This window comes from Clarias gariepinus, chromosome 5, assembly GCF_024256425.1.
Source record: "Clarias gariepinus isolate MV-2021 ecotype Netherlands chromosome 5, CGAR_prim_01v2, whole genome shotgun sequence".
Classification (NCBI taxonomy): Eukaryota; Metazoa; Chordata; class Actinopteri; order Siluriformes; family Clariidae; genus Clarias; species Clarias gariepinus.
In genome coordinates, this window is record NC_071104.1 from 33,448,727 (window position 1) to 33,470,569 (window position 21,843).

The window sequence follows — 21,843 nt, forward strand, 5'->3', positions numbered from 1 at the left end:
CATTGCAAGCATATGATGGTTTGCTATTTAAATTTAATTATTTGGATATCTTATTTTAAATAATTGTGCAATCTTTATTGATATCTTTACAGAGCTGTAATAGATTCACTAGGTTCAATCATCTGGCTGTTTTAGTAACACAGTTAACTTAAGCTAAAAAAAAAAACAATAACGGCAAACTGCAAATGTGCTTATACTGTATAACAGCACAACACTTACAATATACAGTATGTTTTTTTCCCTACCTTTCAACTTGCTTTAATTATTTAAACTCGAACCTATAGTACATGTGGTCATGTGTGATGTTTAGACACCACAAACCACTTTTATCTTCTCTTCAGTGTGAAACTTCTGATAATATCTTTGAGTGCGTGTTGACTACATTTTACACACAGGAAGAACCTGGCCATGAAAATTTGTTTTTCTGTATGAACTGTGAGTCTATTCCACTAGTGGCACCAGAGGAGAGTGTGCACTTATGAGCAGCTGCCTGTTTCTTAAACTTTGTCGATTTATCTTTTCCAGACAGAAAAAAACGGCAGAATGGTAAGAAAATTTATTATTTTTAACAAATTAGAGCTTACTGAGAATTATGAGTCATCATGATAAAAATATCCCAGACCAGCTGTGTAAAAAAAAGTATTAAAATAATACTTTTAGGTTTGATTTCATAGAATAAAAAAAATTATGTTTTAATTTCTGCTAATTTATTGTCTAGGTTTTGAAACATTTTTTTTTATTACTTGCCTTATTATATTTTATTATTATATTGTTTTTTGTGAAGTATGTACAGACAAATCCTTGACCTAAAGTTTAAGTTGGGCAATTTTTTTTTTCGACTTTCTATTTACTCCAGTTTTAGGCTGCTTATTTGCTAATGTAAAAATAGAAATGGCAGTAATATATCTTACCCAGTACTATATCTCATCCAGGAATAAATGTATAAATTTCTACACTGTATTTATAATTAGATACTATTATTTATTTTAATGTTGAATATTTATATATTTAAATAAACATTTTTTCAAGTTATATAAAATTTATATGTACAAATTTCAGTTCAATGTAAAACTGCTTAGAGTGCTGGATGACACCCACTAACACTGCCTGAGTCTCTCTAATAAAAGTGAAGTATTGTTCATGTTTATACTGTAGTTGCACGCTTATCCTTTTTTCACGTCAGCAATTCTGCATGACATCGCTGAAGACCTAGAAGCAGTTTGAGGTGGATATTGTTCAGACATGTTTTCTATAGGACAGACTTAAACAGCTTAAACTGTTAAATTATAAAACTAAAGATGAAATGAATATATTTAGGCTAACAAAAATGTGTAAAAATCTTTTCAGCACTAAGTTTTAAAACTAAACTTATTTAAAGATACACGTTGTCTTTTTTGCAGTACAATTTGTCAGGAGCAGTGACCGATATGTACGACAACTACAGTTATGACGACTTGGTGTCCTCTATGCCATGTGTCAAGTCCCTAAATGGAGTAAATGGCACTGGGATTGTTATTAGCTACATCATTGTGTTCTTCCTCGGTCTCATGGGGAACAGTGTAGTGATGTTTGCCGTGGGCACCATGAAGAAGCACAGAACATCTACTGACATCTACCTGATGCACCTGGCATTTGCTGACCTCCTATTCTCGCTCACGCTGCCCTTCTGGGCCGTCTACATCAACGAATCAAATTGGGTTTTCGGCACTTTTCTGTGTAAGTTGCTCTCGGGTGCCCAGGAGGCAGCATTCTACAGCTGTATCTTCCTGCTGGCGTGTATAAGCATCGACAGGTACATGGCCATTGTCAAAGCCACTCAGTTCCTTTCAAAGCAGCACCATGTAGTGAGGTTGGTGTGTGTTTCTGTATGGCTAGGAGCCACTGTGTTGTCCATTCCCATCATGGTTCAGAGAGAGGCACTGCAACTAAACGGCTATGGTGGGATGCATTGCTATGAGAACATTACAGCGGAGAAGCTGGATGAGTGGCGATTTGGATTGCGAGTTGTCCGTCACGTCCTTGGCTTTTTCCTTCCTCTGACAGTCATGCTGGTCTGCTACGGCTGCACAGCTGGAACCCTCTTTCGCTCACGTAATAGCCAGAAACACAAAGCAATGAGAGTGATCTTGTGTGTGGTGCTGGCTTTTATCATATGTTGGCTGCCTAATAATGTGACTGTCTTTGTGGACACACTGATGCGAGGGGGGCTTATCCAGGACACATGCCAGAATCGAAGTAATGTGGGGAGGGCCATGTATTTCACGCAGGCTTTGGCCTTCATGCATTGCGCCATCAATCCCATCCTCTACGCCTTTGTGGGCAAGAAGTTCAGGAAACATCTGCTGACTTTGGTTTCAAAAAAGGGACTTTTATCCAGAGAGGCGCTCGTTCGCCTTCGTGCTGGCTCAGTCTACAGCTCTGGAAGCACCAAACATACTTCTGTCACACTGTAGAGGCATACAATAACCTTCATGTTTTTTTATTGCTTTTTTTATAAGCTTGAAGATTTGCAGCATGATAGATTATATGCTCACCTCACCCAGGACTTTCTGCAGATCACACACAACATAAGTATATGTGAAAATTTGGCCATCATGGATTCCTGATAAGGGGGGCATACCTCTATCTTGGCATACCTTAAGAGGACATATTCACAATTATTCATGCTAACACTCCTTTAAGAACAGCTTCAGTTATAATCATGGATGTTCTTAATCTATACCGTTAATGGCATTGTTATCATGATCAAATCTGACAGGAATTCTGAGGAATTTTTCAAGCATAAATGTTTAAAATCATCACTTATCTAATGGTACCTAGCTCGCCACTATGCGATACATGATCAAACTTTAAGCATTTAAAAAAAAAAAAATGTTCATCATAATCTCTACAGCTAATGCTTATTAACTAGCAAACATGAACAAACCTGACTGGGATTTTGAGAGGATTTTTCTGTACCGTTAATTAATATTTCTAATCTACATGCTAAGAGGAGTTAGCCGCCAAACATGGCCAGATTTTTGCAAGTTAAGTCACTATGATTACCTTTTTCAATCTTTACAGCTAATTGATCATGTTAGATAAAAATTGTAAAGGCCCATTTATTTCATCTAACATGATCAAACCTGACATGATTTCCAAGAGCATTTTAGAAGTTGTAGTTACTGCTAACTCTTGTTAACTAGCAAACATGAACAAACCTCTTATGTAGCCTGTTCCAGAGGCGAGTTCTTGAGGTGAAAATTTAGCAAAATAATGTAAATACAGATGATCTATTTCAGGCATCTAAAAATATTACCAATATCACCAATTTCCAACACTTTAATCATATTTTCGCATATAAAAATCACTCTCACTCACTCAACCTATTTACCGCTCTATTCTGTATTCAGGGTCACGGGGACCTAGATCCTATTCCAGGAGGCTTAGGGCACGAGGCAGGGTACACCCTGGACAGGGTGCCAATCTATCGCAGGGCACACACACACATACACACACTCACTCACTACGGGCAATTTGAGAACGCCAATTAGCCTAACCTGCATATCTTTAGACTGTGGGAGGAAACCGGAGTACCAGGAGGAAACCCACCAAGCATGGGGAGAACATGCATACACAGAGAGGGGAATCTTACTTCGCTTGGCTTTCCACGAATGCCATCAAGTTTTGAACAGCTCCCTTAGCAAGTGTTTGGTTCTGCTTGGTTCATTCGCTCGTGTTCAGTTCTTATTAGCGAGGCAAGGCATGCATATATATCGAGGTACCACTCTACATAAATATGCATGATGTAAAGTCTTCTGCGCATTAACTCATACTGATAAACATATTTTAATCAATAAAGCTAATGGCAGTAAGCTAGCTGAAGTGGTCCTGACAGGATTTTTTTTTAGTCATGATGAATATTCACATGATATACTGCTAATGCTAGTTAGCTAGCTAAAATGACCAAACCTGCTAGGATTCATGAGGTGTTTTTTGTTTTTTTTAGTCACATTTAGAAATATCCATAATTTAGCTAGCTAACATGAACAAACCTGACAGGATTTGTAAGTATTTTTTTTATATTAGTATCAATAAATGTTCTTCATTCATACAGCTAACATTAGTTAGCTCCCTATCATGAACATATCTGGTAGGATTGAGTCATATTCATAAAAGTTCAAGTCATATCAGGTTATATTTAAATTTGTGCAGAACCTTTGCTGCTATAACTCCACCCGTGGTAATTAGATATCTCACCTTTCTAAATGCAATGATAACATCTACTTTCAAGTGTGTGTGATGTCTACCAAGAAATCTGAACACATTTATTCGTATGAACTGAATGACTTGCGGGTCTGCATACAGAATTTTCTAGCTCAGATTGTTTTTTTGATTTTGAATGTCTTCTTTCTAAGTTCTCTATGTTAATATTGAGCTCAGTTCCTCTCAGACCTTGTTGGTGAATCCAAACCAAAAGGGTGATGTCACTGGTGGTTCCATAAATCCAGTTAGATTTTGTTTTAATTGTAATGTTTTTGTTTCATTTTAATTAAGTTGCTATTAAAAAAAAGAGAGAGATTCTCTAAGCTCTATGAGTTTTGTATGGTTAAATAAAGTTTATAGCCATTAATATGGATGGCAAAAAGATAATGCATTGTAAAGGCCCAAGATTCAACTAGTGAGTCTGAGACAGAATAATAACTATAATCCCCTGCTACACTAATACACTTATTCCAGCATTTCACGAGTGCTTAGATACAAATTCAAATTCAAATTTTATTTGTCACATACACAGTCATACACAGTGAAATGCTTAGGAGAATGCTTACCATGCTTACCAAATGCTTACCATCAAAGTAGAAAGTTTTCTTAGTACACCGGAGCCATGATTTGATTTCCTGCCTCGTGCCTGAAACACAAGTTATCTGTCAATTTTCAAGGATTAGGTGTTCCACTTGCTGAATGTTCAGTTGAGAAATTCTATTACAAGTCCCAGTTTGACTTGAACGTCCCTCAAAATTTATAAACATTACAAAAAGGAATACAGAAGAGGAACCGAAAAACTGTTGGCAATGTTTTTTTGTGCGTTTCTTTCTTTCTTTCTTTCTTTCTGTCTGTCTGTATTTTTTTCTTATTGACAAAATAAATGAGTTCAATAGTAAAACAAATCTGTGTGTTTCCCATTTCTTATTATGACTACACCCAGGGGTGGGGGGGACAAAAAAACTTATCTTACTTTGCAGATGAAAACTTTTTAGAAACAGAAAAATACACTTGGGGAAAGGTTTAAATAGATCATTTTAATCCTAATATCTGAAATATAATTTCTGGAAATTACAGTTAATCTTGAAATATTCATGTTTTTACATTTAACATTTCAGTGTTATAAGTGCATGAACATATAATAAAATATATAAATAACATACTACAATAATTAGGTTAAAATTAGGTTAAAATAAAAAGGTTAAAATAGTCTTTCATGCTTTGAATGATTCATATAGCTTTAAAGCCTCGAGCTTGTTATGTGTTTTATATAAAGTGGGATTCATAAATGAGTCATGAAAGACAGGTGCTGGAGGAAATCTTGAAATTCTCTGATAGCAATCTGCAGAATTTGCCAAAACCTTTTCATTTAAATTACACTGATAAGAGTTTTTTTTTTCTTAAAAGGTTTCACTTGCAGCATGCATGTGTAGGGGAAAGTACTGTAGCAAATAAAATACAATCAGTCTTCATTGTTATCAGACATTTTCACACCCACCCAAACATACACTCACCCACACACTTACACGTGGAATATGAAATCATACACTGAAGATGTGAGTAAAGTCAAGACTTTCATCTTTAATTCAAAGGTATGGATAAAGGTCCGTACATCAGAGACTTTGACTATCTTTAAATGACGACTCAAGACTCATCTGTTTCTCCAGTACTTGGACTAACCTCCCCCCCGAAAAAAAAAAAAAACCTCTTCTTAGTTGTGTTGGACTAATGGCACTTAGTTATTAACCTAGTTAATCCAGTGTAAGTATGTATCCAATTATGTAAACATTAAAGCACTTTTTGTAAGTCGCTCTGGATAAGACCGTCTGCCAAATGCCCAAATGTAAATGTAAATGTAAATAAAGGTGTGGCATTAACTATTTAGGAATAGCAGCCATTTTCCTACACATTTCATATACTATTTTGAGGGCTCATAATTAATAGAAAAAAAATAGCATAATTACAAGCACAATAAATGCCTTTAATACTTCAATGAAAATTCTTTCCAGTCAAAGAATCTATGGACAGGAACAAATGCTAAGTTAGAAACAAAGGCTAGATGTTGTTACAGGGTTATTCTTCAGCATGGGCAGAATTCTGCAGTCTTTCATGGTCCTCCAGGCCTTTTGCTGTTGCTGAGCTTGCCAGTTAATTCATGTTCAGGATGTTCCAACCTGTTGTATTGGCGTCTTCCAATGTCTTTGCTATCTTTGGCCTCTTTCACTTGCATGGACACTTTTTGTGTATCTTGAAAATGGCTGTAATTGAACTGTGAATGATTAATACCCCACTTTTTGTCAAACTCCTTAACTAAAGCTAAAAGTCATGAATTCACTTACATCTTGAGTGTTTAATTTAAATTCCATGTCATGGTGCACAGAGGCCAAATGCCAAAAAGCATAATATATGTTTGATCCAAAAACTTTGTTTTAAAAGAATAAATAAATAACATTACAGAAAGATCTTTCTGTGCCTGCAACATTTTATAAAACAGGCCAGTTATCAGATGGAAACAAACAAAAAATAAATAAAGAAAATCATGCCCCCAAAATTGCATTTATATAGGATATATTTCAGTTGTCAATACATGAATTGTGTAAATCAGTAGGTGTGAGCTTTCTGCGACAGATTTGCACTATGTCCAGGGTGTACCCAGCTTTATGCCCATGGTTCCCTGGGATAGGTTTTAGGCTTCCTGTCACCCTGTATAGAATTAGCAATATAGATGATGAATTAATGAACTGTGGTGTAACTACCATATGTGCCTGTCATTGACAGGTAAAGAGTTAATAGAAATAATTAAGGTTAAAGCTTAAAATAATCTGATTAGCTTTAATGTAATCAGTGATATTATTAATATTTCAGGACCAAACCCACTTTTACTCATTTTGATTTTGTTGTAATAGATATTTTAATAGCGATTATGTAGGGCTCCATGCTCTAACGATTCATGTTTAATCTCATAATGGCACGTTATTATCGCTGGTTTACAGTTTAGGATCATATCATATCATTTACACACTGGTTGTAAACTTCCCGCAGAAAGAATAAACATATATTGATCTGTTCATTCATCTTTGAAGGTTCAGTTTTCAGTCTACTTTCCTTTTTTTGAGTAAACCGTGCACACTTTTGTTTGTGTCTTGTGAGGATTTTGGTGGCGGGTGGGTGTATTACGATCATTTCTGTGTCTTTTGCATACTCTATCTATACTGATTGGCTTTGTTGAGTGACATAGCCATGCCCACATCAAGGGTGTTATTTAAAACTAAATTTAGTAAATAAAAAATTATTGCACATAATTGCTCATAACTATATTTCTACTTAACATTTTGATTTTATTTCGTGGTGCAGGTTTAACTTCAGGCAAATACCAAAGGGTTGCAGTTACAGTTTGCCCTGATGCTGTGACAAAATCTGGCTCAGAGAATTCAGTGTAACCTTTGCAGTACTGTAGTCAGATATCCAAGTACTGATATTAGACAGACAGACAGACAGATTTTTTTTCTGGATCTGGTTTCTGGTTCTCCAATGTATGGAACGCAATTATATAATTTAAAGAGTGAGTTCTGACCAATGTGCAGACAAAACCTTTCTTTTATTCATATAAATGATGATATAAAACAAGAAAAGTAAAAAAAAAAAAAGCAAACACCAGAATGCAACCGGAAGTCGCGTCATTACGTCACACAGAGCGCGATGCACGCGCGTGTTTGTATGGGCGGAGAGGATACCGGCATCAGCTGCAGGCTGTGTGTGTGGAGTGTGTTTTGGATATAACATGAAAACAAGTTTTTGAAAAAGAAAGGTATATTAAGAATACCTTCAGCTTTATCTCAGCATTTTGTAATCGAAAGGTAATTTGCATATTTGTTTGTTTTCCTCTTATATGCCTCTGTCTCGAGCTCATCATATCACCATGGCAACAATTTCTCAACTTAATAAGCATGTTATCTCAATAATACGACATAAAATATTTATATTAGTCGTAATAAAAACAAATAACACACCCGAATATGTTTTTGTATCTTTAACAAATACGTAGAAAGGACTGCTTAGCGTTGGTTAGCCCAACTTTTTTTTTAGCTAGCTCACGTTATAGCTTCGTATTCTAAGCATAAAATTAATAACTATTATTTATCATCTTTGTCCAAGCAATGATTATAACCGTGCTTAATTTATTTACAAAGTAATATCTACAGTTTAGCAGTTAACAGTTATAGCTATTCATTTGCACTAGCTTAGCTTGGGTCTGCCTGATTTCCGCACCCGTTTTCCGACATACCCCGCCTTTCTTGTATGTCGTTGGCTACTAGTAGGTCGCGTCCAGTTTTGATTGGCTGCAGCTTGCTCTTGCGCGCGCCGGTGTGCAAACTTATAGCCAATCACCGGGAAGGAGGTAGAATAAGGGTAGGAAACGTAAATCATAAGACTAGGTATCAGTTTACATGTAAGTGGAGACAGTTTGTCTCCTCTTTTTACTTTTCAGATTTTTGGTGTGAAAGAGGGAGAGAAAAACAACTCAAAAGAGCTTTGTTTGTAAGAGGTTATAGTGAAGAGCCTAATACATAGAAATTTATATATTTAACTACAACTACATATATAGCTTACAAAAAATGACAAATACTAAGAATATGTAAATATTATAGATAACAATTATTATAGTTATGCATATTCTTAGTATTTGTCATTTTTCGTAAGCGGTTCCTGTTGCCTCCAGGATTCGGTTTGCTATCAAAGTTTGCAGAAACTCCACCCTGTGTAAGTAAACATGTACGCCTAAGCGTTTTATGTCTACAGTGCCATTCATAATGTCACTTCTGTCTGCTCAGGATTCCATCCTGCACATGAGATCTGCATTTTAACCCACTAAGCTAGAGATTCCCTGGAGAAATGAGGCACCAGAGATCATCTTCGCCGGTATTCCGGGATGGTGTGACGCTTTTCATGAAGTCGCTGCTGTTCCTATTGGTCCTGACGTGGCTTGCGGTGACAATACATTCGGAGGAGGATTACTATAAGCTCCTGGGAGTTTCGAGAGAAGCAAGCACCCGGGAAATTCGACAGGCCTTCAAGAAACTCGCTCTAACCTTGCATCCGGATAAGAATCCGGTGAGTTTGTTAACTAGGAATGAGGGAATAGTATGGCGAGGAGTATCACTGCCTTACTAGAGTGGTGTTTCATGTCCATCTTTTAACTGTGTGTGTGTGTTTGACGGGGGTGTCACTACTGGTTCTCTGGTTTTCTCTCATGCTTTTAGTTCCAAGGTAGAAACGAGCATGAATAATGTGTCTGTGTGTGTGTGCTTGTGGAGATCTACGACAGACCAATGTCCCATCCAGGGTGTATTCTCATCCTGCATCTCTCCCAGTATTCCCAGGGTAGGCTACTGTACTGGACCATGTGGCCATGTACTGGACATTAAATGACTAAATCCAGCTGGTGAAATGAAACCATATTAAACGATGGTGCTTTTTCTGGGATGTTTTTTATTTATATGAAATATAAAAATATAATCAGATAAATAAAGCGGCATACTTTGTGCAAACAGATAATGTTATAGCTTTTCTTAAAACTTGCATCCCTTTTTCATTTTTTTAACCAGATGGTCATGGATGGACCTGTTTTACTACAATCTATCATTGTTGTTGTTATTATTATTATTATTATTGAGAAGTGTGTTTAAGGCATATTTCTTTACAGGTCCCCTATTTTACCATTTCTTTAATGACTTAACAAATGAGCTAAGTCCTTTCCCAAAAGAGCCTCCAGTGAAGTGCCCCTTAGATAATCCTTTTTTTTTAAAACTAGGGCTGGGCGATATGGCAAAAAAATTGTCATGATAATTTTTCTCATATCAGTCAATATCGATAATTGTTGGTAATCACAAGGCTAATATACAACAGAAGATAAAAATTAATTTATTTAAACCGCTTTGATGGTGAGGTATTTACTTTAAATAAAAATCAATAATGATAACAGAATGATCTTACCTTAAGTCACATTAAATAATTAACTGGTATATTGAACTGATGTCCTCTATAATTCGACCTTGGCAGGCAGCAAAGCATCCCATGTGTTTCAAACAGATTATTTGCAAAATGTGTTTAAAATTGTAATGAATAATACTAACAAAAATCTCTTTAATCGTGATATTTATATAACCTCGATACTTATAAAACTGCAATCCAGATTGAATTGGCACATTCAGGTATTGTGATAATATAGGATCGGTAACGATCATTACAGCTAAACTGTCCTTTTTTCGTTGACAATTATTTCCTCACTTTCTCTGCTCATCTCCTCCCTCACATTCTACACTGCTTCTGTTGTTGGGTGTGTCTCATTTTGGAGGCTGAAGACAGTTGACTGTGTAGACAAATAAGCTGCACCAAAATTAAATGGTCTGGTCTACAGAGCCAAACTACTGTTGCTTATTAACAATGTATCATACTTACAAAAACAACTTTCTCTCATGGAGTGAATTTCACATAAATTATATATAAAATATTCTTGGCTTCTGTGTCTTCCATCATCTTTTCTGTTCGTCTATTCACTGGGCCATTCACCGTTGCATCCTCTGTTTTCAGGAGAAGGAAGAGCGCATGAGGGAGTTTTAAATATAGCAGTCAGTCAAACAAGTATTGCAACTTCTTTGCAATCTGCATTTGTTTATGCAAAAGAGGTTTTATCTGATATACTCATCCTATAAGATTTATACGATCGCCATCAAACCGGGCCCAAATGGCCTGAAGAAACCGAGGGTGCGAAATTTGTCAAGAGATTTTTGATTTCTTAAATGGTTCAGCTGTGGCGAGGCCTAAACTTATAGCAAAAAGTGGATAATAATCTTCTTAGTCATACAGCATATAATTATATAGCTTTATAATATATTATGTCATAATGGTAACCTCAACAAGTTCAACATGAGGAACATAATGACATCACATTGAGTAAGATTATAGTGTGGTGCTTTTTTTTTTTTCTTTCTTTTTTTTTTTTTTTTTTTCTTTTTTAAAAAGCATCACACTGAAACTCATGCCAAAAATTGGCTAATGACTTCCTGAGTGACATCATCTTGAGTGACAGCATTGTCTCTCATTCAAGACTTTTTGCGCCCGAGTGGCGATGGCGCAGGTGCATGGGCCCGCTCATCGTTGCTCAAATAAACTATGTTTACCATTTGTTTTTATGTTTGTATATGCACAATGGAGACTCACCTTAGTCTAACATTGACTAAAAAGTAAAAATCTGCATAGTATATCCTCTTTTAAATAAACTCCATGTGGTGTCTTGTAATAAAATAAAATTTCTATACGTAACTTGAATACTTTTTGTGGCCCCTGTGTATCATGATGGAATCTTTCTACTTATCTACAGTATAATCAGAGTGTGTCAGAGGGGTGCAAAAGTAAACCACAATTGCTTCCTGGACACAGTTTCTACTTATGCCGCTGCCACATGGTGCCTAATAGTTGCGAATATCTTTCATTTCAATTCAATTTTATTTGTATATCGTTTTTATCAATTGTCATTGTCACAAAGCAGCTTTACACAATCAAAAGAAATTATCTAAGTTGGTACGAAATGTGAATGTGTATGGATTAAAGTTATAAGATGGTCCCTAAAGAGCGAGCTGAGGGCAACGTTTGCGAGGAAAAACTCCCTGAGACATCATCATCATTTCCTGCTTTAAAGTGCTGTTGCTCTTAACCCAAGAACCACCTGGGATTGATCCTGGAGTGGGCTTGGGGTTTAGCATTTATGGAATGAGTGTCAGTAATTAATATTCTTGACAAGGGAAAAGTGCGTTGTGGTTTCTCTGTAACACAACATGCTGTAGGAGGAGCTACTTACTTATAGCCGCTAAAACCTGTCTTACTTGTTTTGCAGACATTCCACAATGTTAATTGTAGTTGATCATAATGTAATTGTGTCTTTACCATGAAGCACTTCTTAATCCAGAAATGGGCAAAGGAAGTATGAGAGATGAGATGCAAGAAGTACAATTGTCTGTGTTACTAATCAGTTATTTATTTATTTTTTCTTTAAATGTCTGATTTATAATGGTTGCTTTCTTTCTCACACACACACCTAGAACGATGACACGGCCCACGAAAAGTTCCTAAAGATCAACCGAGCGTACGAGGTGTTGAAAGACGAAGACCTTAGGAAGAAGTATGATAAGTACGGAGAGAAGGGTTTGCAGGACGAGCAGCAGGGAGGCAGATACGAAAGCTGGAACTACTACAGATACGATTTTGGTGAGAAACTAGAGATACGGAGAGTCACATCTGCGGAGAATCTGATCTGACTCCGATCCAGTGTTTCAGGTCTATTTATGTGCAAGTATAATACCGATACTGATCTAAGTAAGGCCCGTTACAATTCAGTACAGCGACGGATTGTTCCTGTTTGAAAAGTTTCATACCGGAGACATGGTACTGAAAGTGTATGACTCTGTACAGCTGTTTTTTGAGTGAATGATTTGTGTTTTGCAGGTATTTATGATGATGATCCAGAGGTTACTACTCTGGACAGAGGAGATTTTGGTGAGTGAGAAGATGATTATCATGTTACGTCTCAGTTTTTTCTTATCTCTTATGTCTGTTTGTCTGTCTGGATAATTGATCCTATCCAACTCTTCCAATCACAGTACAACTATTAACGTGCTTCCTCTGAGATACAGCTGCTATTTTTGTCGCAGAGGAGGGCGATATTCGCCCTCTTCAACAGACATGATCTCAGTCATGAGTCAAAAATGATCTGCACTCCGGTTATATTAAAATTTCTGCACCGTCTTATCAGCGTTTTTCTGTTTAAGGCTAGTGTATCTCCCTCCAGTCACTGCTGTGCAGGTGTGAACGTGTTGCATCTGTTCCTTTGTAACTGCGGTGCGAGCAAAAATGGATGCACCACAAAGAGCAGCGTGCAGTGATTCGTTTAATTTTTTTGTGCTCTGAGGTGCCGGAAAAACTCACAGAAGTGTTTGGATATTTGCAACCAAAATACTTGCAAAGTATTTGCACTCCATGCAAGGTGAAAGTTTTATTTATTAATTAATTTATTTAAATAGATTCATTACTGATGACAAAACATGGATTCATTACTACGGGTCTGAGAGTAAACAGCGAAGTATTGTAACAGCAACAACCTCAACCTCGCCACTGAGAAAAAGTTCAAAAGTCAACCATCAGCTGGAAAATTGCTGCTTTCAGTTATCTGGGATTCTCAACGGCCAGTTTTGGGATATTATCAGGAAAAAGGTTCAACAATTATTAGCGCTCGTTACAGTGAAGTGGTTATTGAAGAGCTAAAGTCTAAACATAGAGGACCGCTATCCAAGTGCATCTGCACACTCGAAAAAACTTTGTTTTAAAGCGTTAAAGCATCCTAGAGCTTATGTACAGATGTGTATCGAAAGACGATGTGTATTGAAAGACAAGAAGATTATGTTGAAAAATGATGTACTTAGTTATCTTTTCTAAAAGTTAATTAATATAAATTCTACAGGGGAGTGTTGATCATTTTTGACTCATCCTCGTGGTGGTACATACAATTCCATGAGTGCTGCTATAGAGCACAACAACACTGAGATGTTTAATTATACTTGTCCAATCAAATTATTTTGTCAGAACTAACTGTTATATATTACTGTATAATTTGTTATATTGTCGTGTGCAGACGCAGCAGTGAACTCGGGCGAGGTTTGGTTTGTGAATTTCTACTATCCCCGATGCTCCCATTGTCACGAGTTGGCTCCCACGGTGAGACGCAACTGCTTTACTGCTTAGTGATACTACTGCTAACAAAACATTGCATGTAGTATAGCATTTAAAAAAGCAATCAGGAAAGACGATTAGAATAAAATCCTTGCGCTAAAACGTGTATGATTTGAAAAACATTGTGAAAATTCTGTTAATTGTACATTTCTGTATTTTTATTCTTTTCTCTTGATCAATATGCACGGTCAAAACCGTACAGTGGAGGGAATTTGCAAAAGAGATGGACGGCGTGATCCGGGTCAGTGCAGTGAACTGCGGAGACAACACCAGGCTGTGTCGCAGCAAAGGCATCAGCAGCTACCCAAGCTTGTTCGTCTTCAGAGCCGGCATGGTGAGAAAGTATACATACACTCTCACATGTATACATATGTATACATACAGTCTTACAGTTAATCTAATGATAACCAAACCCAGACTCACACACACACACACACACACACACACACACATATATATATTAGTATGAGACCATATGGGTTATAGTTAGATTTAATGGTGTGTGGGACAGGTTTGTTTCTGTTCTTATTTATGTTATTGCTTTGCAAAACAAGCATTCCCTTAGCAGCATTTTCTTTCTTCTTTTACATGCTTCCTCTGTCAAAAAAACCCCAGCTTGTCATTTTTAACAAGAAACCAGAAAGCGTAAACTCCTTTGTCCTGAGGGCTTTCAGATGCCAGAACAGTTTCAAAGCACTGATGATTGAGATTTCTAAAGAAACACTTCAATACATTCACATTTTGTTAAACAGTGCATTTTTTTTTTTTGCTTCTTTAAGTCGGGTCATTATTGGTCTTATGGATTGTGTTACTGTAGAAACAGTAACGTAATATAAATCACTGTTATCGCTGGAGCTACTATTCATGTGTTTCTGTTGTACAGACGTAAAGCAGACCTTCCAAATTTTTTTAAAGGTTGTTTTTTGGTGTTTTTAAAATTGGGGAGCTGATTTAAAAAATGCTCTGTTCTAGTATTTTCTTAAAAACCAACCAGATCTGTATGCTCTTCTACTGCTTATATTATATTTAAAGATACATCCATATCAGCAGTTTTTCATTTAGAGTTCTGTGCTGTGATATACAAGACAATAACAGGAAACACGTTGGAAAAAGACAAGTGTTCCAGTGAGTTCTTAACATTTAAAACCCATGAAAGGATGCTGATATAGCGGAGTAATCAAATTCTTTTGTTTTTTTATTTTTAACGCAGCATATACATCAAATCCAAAAGTATTTTTTCCCCCTCATTTCACAGCTCTTTGTCTCTTATGTATTAAATGTCACATCGTAGCCGTTATTCGTTTCAAATAACATTTAATATCATTGAAAATTTGTGAGGCACGTTAGTTCCTGCCATCACCAGCGTTAATAAAATGGCTATAAACAACGGCTTCCTGACCAGCCTTTCTTCTGTTCTTTCTCGAGAAGTTAATAAGCATGTCATGTCACTAAGATAACCACAAAACCCCTCATCCTGAACGATTTCCTGTAGCAGAAAACCTGAAGTTAAACCCGAAATCTCTGACTCTCTTTGTATCTCTGATACAAAGCGCTGACACTGCCACTAATTATAATTACATTTAGTTTTTTCTTTTCTATTAATTTGCATAGATTTGCATAAATTGCAGGCAGGGGTTAAGGCACTGAGTTACTGATCAGAAGATTGGCGGTTCGATCCCCAGCTCCACCAGGTTGGCACTGTTGGGCCCTTGAGCAAGGTCCTTAACCCTAACTGCTCCAGGGGCGCCGTATCATGGCTGACCCTGCGCTCTGACCCCAGTTACGATGGGATATGCGAAAAAGCAATTTCCCTCTGGGATTAATAAGGTTCTAATTATTTGTATTATTTTATTATTAAATGGAATGTCCATTATACAAGTTAGTTGTTACTATGAAAAATGTGATGTATTAGTAATAGTACATGCATTGTAAACCTCGCAACCAGGAGGAATTTGCCAACCAGTTAGAATGTGCATTTGAAGCATGTGATGTAAACTATTTGAGATCTATCCACTGTGTAGTGATACAGTAAGTATGAACTTACCATCTTCTATGAACAAACAAATAAGCTCAGATGAGAACAAGAACAGAACACAACAGTTAAATTATCTGATTCAGTTAAGATTAATAGGGGGCTTTGGTGGCTCAGTGGTTGGTTTCTCGCCTGCCACGCAGAAGGCAGGGGTTCGATTCACACCCAATGCCCAAACCCCAGCCACTGGATTCGGGGGTGGTCCAAACCCCAAATAAAATGGGAGAATTGCTTTAGGAAGTGCTCCTCGTGTTAAACCTGTGCCAGGTTGTTGTGCGGATCGGATGGTCCGCTGCTGTGATCCCTTGACGGGAGCAGCCGAAAGACTAACAACATTTAGTTATATAGATTTATAATAACCACTTATTTAGTAATTAGTTAAGATTAATAAGATTTGGTGTTCTGAAGCACTCGGGTGTGTGTCTACATCAAATCAAGGAGAAAGACCTCAGAGAAGCAAATGTTGCTGCGCAACAATTTAGAAAGAGTCATCAGCCCTCTCCAAGAGATTTGAAATTCACCATTCTGATAAATTAATGATCAGAGATATAAAGATAAACCAAAGATCGTGTCATGTGACCTACAGGCATCAGTAATCACGTAATATTTTGGCAGCTTCTTTTCATACAAAAAGATTGTATAAAAGTTTGTAAAAGATTAGCAAGAAAAAGCTGTTTCTCTGCAGAAAAAAAAATAAATATATGGGAAAAAATATTGAACACAACATAGGTTTATAAAATTGCACCTAAAATAACCACAGAACAATTTGCAACACTATTTGTTAGACTGATAAAGCAAAGGTTGAGATGTGTGTCAGTTGTGAAGGGGTGATGATGTGCGTTTGCTTTGCCGCTACAGGTACATCACCTAGGAAACTTGCAGTCATTACCACAGTGATGAACTCCCCTTTCTGTCAGAATATTCTTGAGACAGGTATAAGGACATCTGTGCAGCAGCTTATGCTGGACTCATGGAAATGGATGATGATCTCAAGCACAAATCAACATCTAAATACCTTAAGAAGTAATCCTACAGAATCTAAAAAAAAAACAGGGCTTTCGGTGGTTCGACATGTTTTCTATGACGTACTTATTTTGTTTCCACCTGATTAGCCTAGTATCTGCTAAATAGATATCCAAAGCTCTCTGTTAACACCCTGTTAAAATCGGTCATTTCTATGTTCTTTGTCTTCAGAATCCAGAGAAATACTACGGTGACCGCACCAAGGCTAGGCTCACCCAGTTCGCAATGCAGTTTGTGACAACAAAAGTGACAGAGCTGTGGCAAGGTACCATGACTCATCCTCACACCCAGCATACAGCTATCTTTATCCCCTTATCGTGCTAGCATACTTTAACCAATACGTTCAAAAAATGATCTTTTTCACAGGGAATGTTTTCACTGAGATTGAACAAGCATTCGCTGCTAAAATCGGGTGGCTCATAACATTCTGCGCAGACACCGGAGGTAAGAGTCCAGCAGCTTAGCATAACTAAAGAGTGATTTTATCGTGAGACGGAATCCTGTCAGAATCGGAGGTCTATGGTGGTTGTGTGTTGTGGTGTGGTAGTGTGTGGGGTTTTGGTCAGTATCTCAGAACTGTGTATACTACGTGTGTGTGTGTGTGTGTGTGTGTGTATATATATATATATATATATATATATATATATATATATATATATATATACATACATACATACACACACACATATATGTGTGTGTGTATGTATGTATATTTGTGTATATATATATATATATATATATATATACATACAGGTGTATTACTGATAGTAGCCTTTAAAATGATGGTCCCAGCTCCTCCTGTGTAGTTCTGGGCTAATTCTTCACCATTCTTAGCATCGTTGATACCCCACGAGGAAAGATCTTACGGTCCGAGGGACATCGACAGTCTTCATTAGCCTCTTTCATTTTCTGAGAATTGCTCCAACAGTTGTTCTTTTTTCACCAAGCTGCTTAGCAATTGCCCCATAGCCCTTTTCCCAGCTTTGTGAAGGTCTACAATTCTGTCTCTTGTGTCTTTTGACAGCTTTTTGGTTTACCCATGTTTCTACTTAGACTTTGGCTGATTGTGGGGTGCACAGGTATCTTTATGACAGCTAACGACCTCAACAGGTGCTACTAATTTAGAATCATGAGCAGAGTGTAGGTGGACTATTTAAAAGCAAAATAACAGGTCTCTGAGGGTCAGAAATCTGGCTTATAAGCAAGATCAATTACTTATTTGACACAGTAATTCATAAATAAATTGTTTAAAAAATCATACAATGTGATTTCCGGATTTTCAGGATTTTTCTTTTTAGTCTCTCAGTGGAAATGCACCTATGCAAATTGTAGACCCCTCTATGATTTCTAAATAAGAAAACTTCCAAAATCACAGGGTGATCAAATACTTATTGACCTTACTGTATGTATATACATATACATATATATTTAATGTATGAGGGTGAGTCAAAAATTACTCCGCACTCTGGCTATAGAATTTGTTTTAATTATTCTTTTGAAAAAAAAAAAAAAATTATTTTTTGACATGATGTCCTTGTCCATCTGTCAACAAGTTTTCATATTCCTAAGATGTTTTAGGTTGAGCTGCCATTTTTTAGCTTTGATAATGTTAATTTGATGTCACTTGCTGATGTTAACTCTGCTTGCCAGTAAATAGTTCACTGGTTTTACTATGAATCACCATATTTAGTTAAACACAGCTTGTAAATAACAGCACGGCTCAGACAGTGGTTTCAGTCGAAAAAGTAAAATAAATGCACTCATTCTAATACGTGAAATTTATTTAGTAAAAAAAAAAAAATACTCTCAAGGATTTTGTACAGTGAAAGTTCAACACGATGTAAGCTGAATAGTAATTTGATTAACAAAAGGACGTTAATGTTCAACAAAGAAAATGTATAGTTGCTGATGTGGTGATTTTTTTTTTTTGTGATTTTTTTTTAGAAAATTTACATAATGTTTAGAAAGCTTTTTAACAATCACAGTGCTTTATATATTTTTTATGATGAAGGAACCCCTTAGGGATAATATATTTTTGTTTTTTGAGGGGATATTGCAGGGATAGAGGAGAGAATTAACGAGGAAGTGATTACATATAACATAAGTGATAACAGGAACTAACTTGTCTCACTGGATATTCCATAGAATAAACATTAATAAGAGGGGCTTTTGAGTCAAAACAGGACTTTTGATGGTGCAGAATAACAGACCACAGTTATAAGGGCGAAACTACCATTATTTCTCTATATAATCCCCTCACTCTCTAATGCACTTGTCCCCGCATTTCACTAGTACTTGGATAGCATCAAGGTAGAAAGGTTATTTACACTGCCTACACTTGATCAGACTGCCAGCTTCACGTCTGAAACACTGGCCTCCCAGGAACTCCTTTAAAGGTCGTATTGTGTATTTGACCAATCTGTTACATTTGTGCGAGTGGTGTTGGTGAAAGTTAGTTGATTTTCAAAGATCTGGTGTTCCACTCACAGAATGTTCATGGAAATCACTGTAGTTGGCTTTGAGCTGCCTTGGTCAGGATCATTATTCACAGACATACAGCCTTCTTTAAAACGTTCACGTTTCCATTAAAATCTTTTACTTATATTTGCATTTGCATTCAAATCTTTTGTAGCTAAAAGTTTCCTCACTCTAAAACCACTTTGAAGTATCTTTGAAGTCGTCATTAAAGGTCAATCAGTTTCGCTCCTCCATTCACAAGAAATTTAATCACAATTCTTGGTTTTACTTGCACGCCCTTTGTACTTATAAACAGTTCCATGGTGGGTTGAAACACAGTAATGGTTGAAATAGTTATGTGCTATAATAAGTGGAAAAATGCACTTCAGACCATGCCGTTAAACAAAACAATCCAGTTCAGGGTGTTAAAATTTCACAGTGGATTATTTTATATTGTTTGTTAATTCTTACTCATTTAGTCTGGACTTTATTTTAGTTTGATGATTACTAATATTAAGTTCCTTTTTTTAATGTATAGACTGTCTGGAGTCTCAGACGAGACAGAAGCTGGCCGGAATGTTGGTAGGTATTTCCCTTTATTTTAATTACATCTAATGACGCACCACTTTAGAGCTGTTAAAATCAATGTGTGTATGTGTTGTAGAATGGCTTGGTAAAAGTAGGCTGGATGGATTGCGCCTTATACACCGGTCTGTGTGAAAGCTTTGACATCACGACCAGCGCAACAGCTCTGTTTCCCCCCGGCAGCTCTCTCACACAGACTGGCAGCGTGCTGGTGAGATCCCACTTCACCACTGTTGTCTAATACGGCCTCCTCCCAATCTTCTGTCTATTCCTCACTCTTTAGATTAGTGGCTTCCTTCTGCTCCTTATTGCTTTTTTTTTTTAATTTTTGTTCTTCTTCCTTCTCTGCTTTTTTTCTCACCTGCTTTTTTCTTCTCTACCACCTCAATCTTTTTCATTACACAAATGAATCATTACACAGAAACAGTAAAAAAAATTTAGACTTTTTTCTCGTCTTTGGTCTGAAAGTATTGTTTCCTAATTGTATCTGCATAAACAGCTGGTTATTTTGCATGGTCAACCCATCAGAATGTCGACATGGGAAGAATGCACCTACATTCCATCACTTTTAAATGGTTTTTGCGCAATTTCAAAATTTCATATTATAATTTTGATCTTGTTATGTAAGCCAGAAAGTTCACATTCACCAGTTTTCATATACATACATACTTTGTGAATTTCAGAAATATCTTTCTCTTTCAAATGGTGCGAATTTAGAAATGATGTAAATCTTAAATCAAATTTTAAACTTGTACATATCTCTTAAGTCAAAAATTATCCACACTTTCCATCCAAAACTAAGAGATTACTTTATGTTGAAAAATAATGTTTATGTCTATTTAAGTTAATTTAAATACAATTTTTTTTCAATTAAAATAAATTCTACAACCCTCTTAAACATGTTCCTAGAAGTCCTTGGGGCCATGCTGTCTGTTTTATTAATTTAAGTAACTGTATTAATGGAGAAAATTCCTTATCACTACTTAAAACTAATGTGTATTTATTCTGATCACAACAAGCTTTTCACAATTCTCCTACGCTTACCATTAGCCCCCTAATTCATAAATGACCAGTACTCAGTATTAATAAACTCTTAAGTACATCAATGTATATTTTATTTCCATACCCCTCCACTCTAATGATGGATCTTTTTTCCTTTTTTAAGTTTCTGAAGACACTGGATGCCAGAGAGATCTATGCACAAGTGTTGCAGCACATGCCTGACCTGGAGATTCTCACCAAGCAGAGCTTTGAGGTAACGGATGTACACATGAACTATAATAACACGGACTTTATTTTGGCATAGAGTGAGCCAAGTAATTATTTTTTATAATTACAGGATATTACTTCCTATTCTTACATTTAGCTTGCATGCTCGGAGTCTGCATTTCTAAGATGCATCAGGTGTTTTAAAGGTTTAACCACATTTATATGAATGTGTTCAGGTCAAAAGCTTTGAAGGCTGCAACAAATTGAGCGAACAACACCTTGCTTTTGAAGTGCTAACAGGAAAGAACACTCTTTTTTGACAGTGTTGCATTTATGAAGCCACCTAATATCAAACTTGGCAAAGACATGAAGTATAATGATACAGCACATTATTGCATGTTTAGAAAATAAAAAAGATTTTAATTTTTTCCAAAAACACAAGTCATAACACCTTATTTTGTAAGTATAGTAGACTAATGGACAACAATATCAAACCTTTAAACAAAAGA

At 36.4% G+C, this 21,843-nt stretch overlaps 2 protein-coding genes across 2 annotated transcripts in view; both read left to right on the forward strand.

Annotated features, from left to right (window-relative positions):
• Window positions 1-446: 446 nt before the first annotated feature.
• Window positions 447-3,094, forward strand: LOC128524400 (C-X-C chemokine receptor type 1-like). Its single transcript, XM_053496969.1, has 2 exons — window positions 447-546; window positions 1,401-3,094. Exons 1-2 carry the CDS (start codon window positions 544-546, stop codon window positions 2,451-2,453), a joined length of 1,056 nt encoding a protein of 351 aa, XP_053352944.1. The 5' UTR covers window positions 447-543; the 3' UTR covers window positions 2,454-3,094.
• A 4,863-nt stretch (window positions 3,095-7,957) lies between these two features.
• dnajc10 (DnaJ (Hsp40) homolog, subfamily C, member 10) overlaps window positions 7,958-21,843 on the forward strand; it is a 29,437-nt gene continuing 15,551 nt past the window's right edge. The window contains exons 1-11 of the mRNA XM_053497392.1: window positions 7,958-8,102; window positions 9,078-9,357; window positions 12,345-12,510; window positions 12,748-12,798; window positions 13,931-14,013; window positions 14,231-14,362; window positions 17,255-17,348; window positions 17,450-17,527; window positions 20,079-20,122; window positions 20,205-20,336; window positions 21,291-21,380. Of these exons, the coding sequence (XP_053353367.1) occupies window positions 9,139-9,357; window positions 12,345-12,510; window positions 12,748-12,798; window positions 13,931-14,013; window positions 14,231-14,362; window positions 17,255-17,348; window positions 17,450-17,527; window positions 20,079-20,122; window positions 20,205-20,336; window positions 21,291-21,380 (1,089 nt within the window). The 5' untranslated portion in view covers window positions 7,958-8,102; window positions 9,078-9,138. The remainder of the gene's footprint in view (window positions 8,103-9,077; window positions 9,358-12,344; window positions 12,511-12,747; window positions 12,799-13,930; window positions 14,014-14,230; window positions 14,363-17,254; window positions 17,349-17,449; window positions 17,528-20,078; window positions 20,123-20,204; window positions 20,337-21,290; window positions 21,381-21,843) is intronic.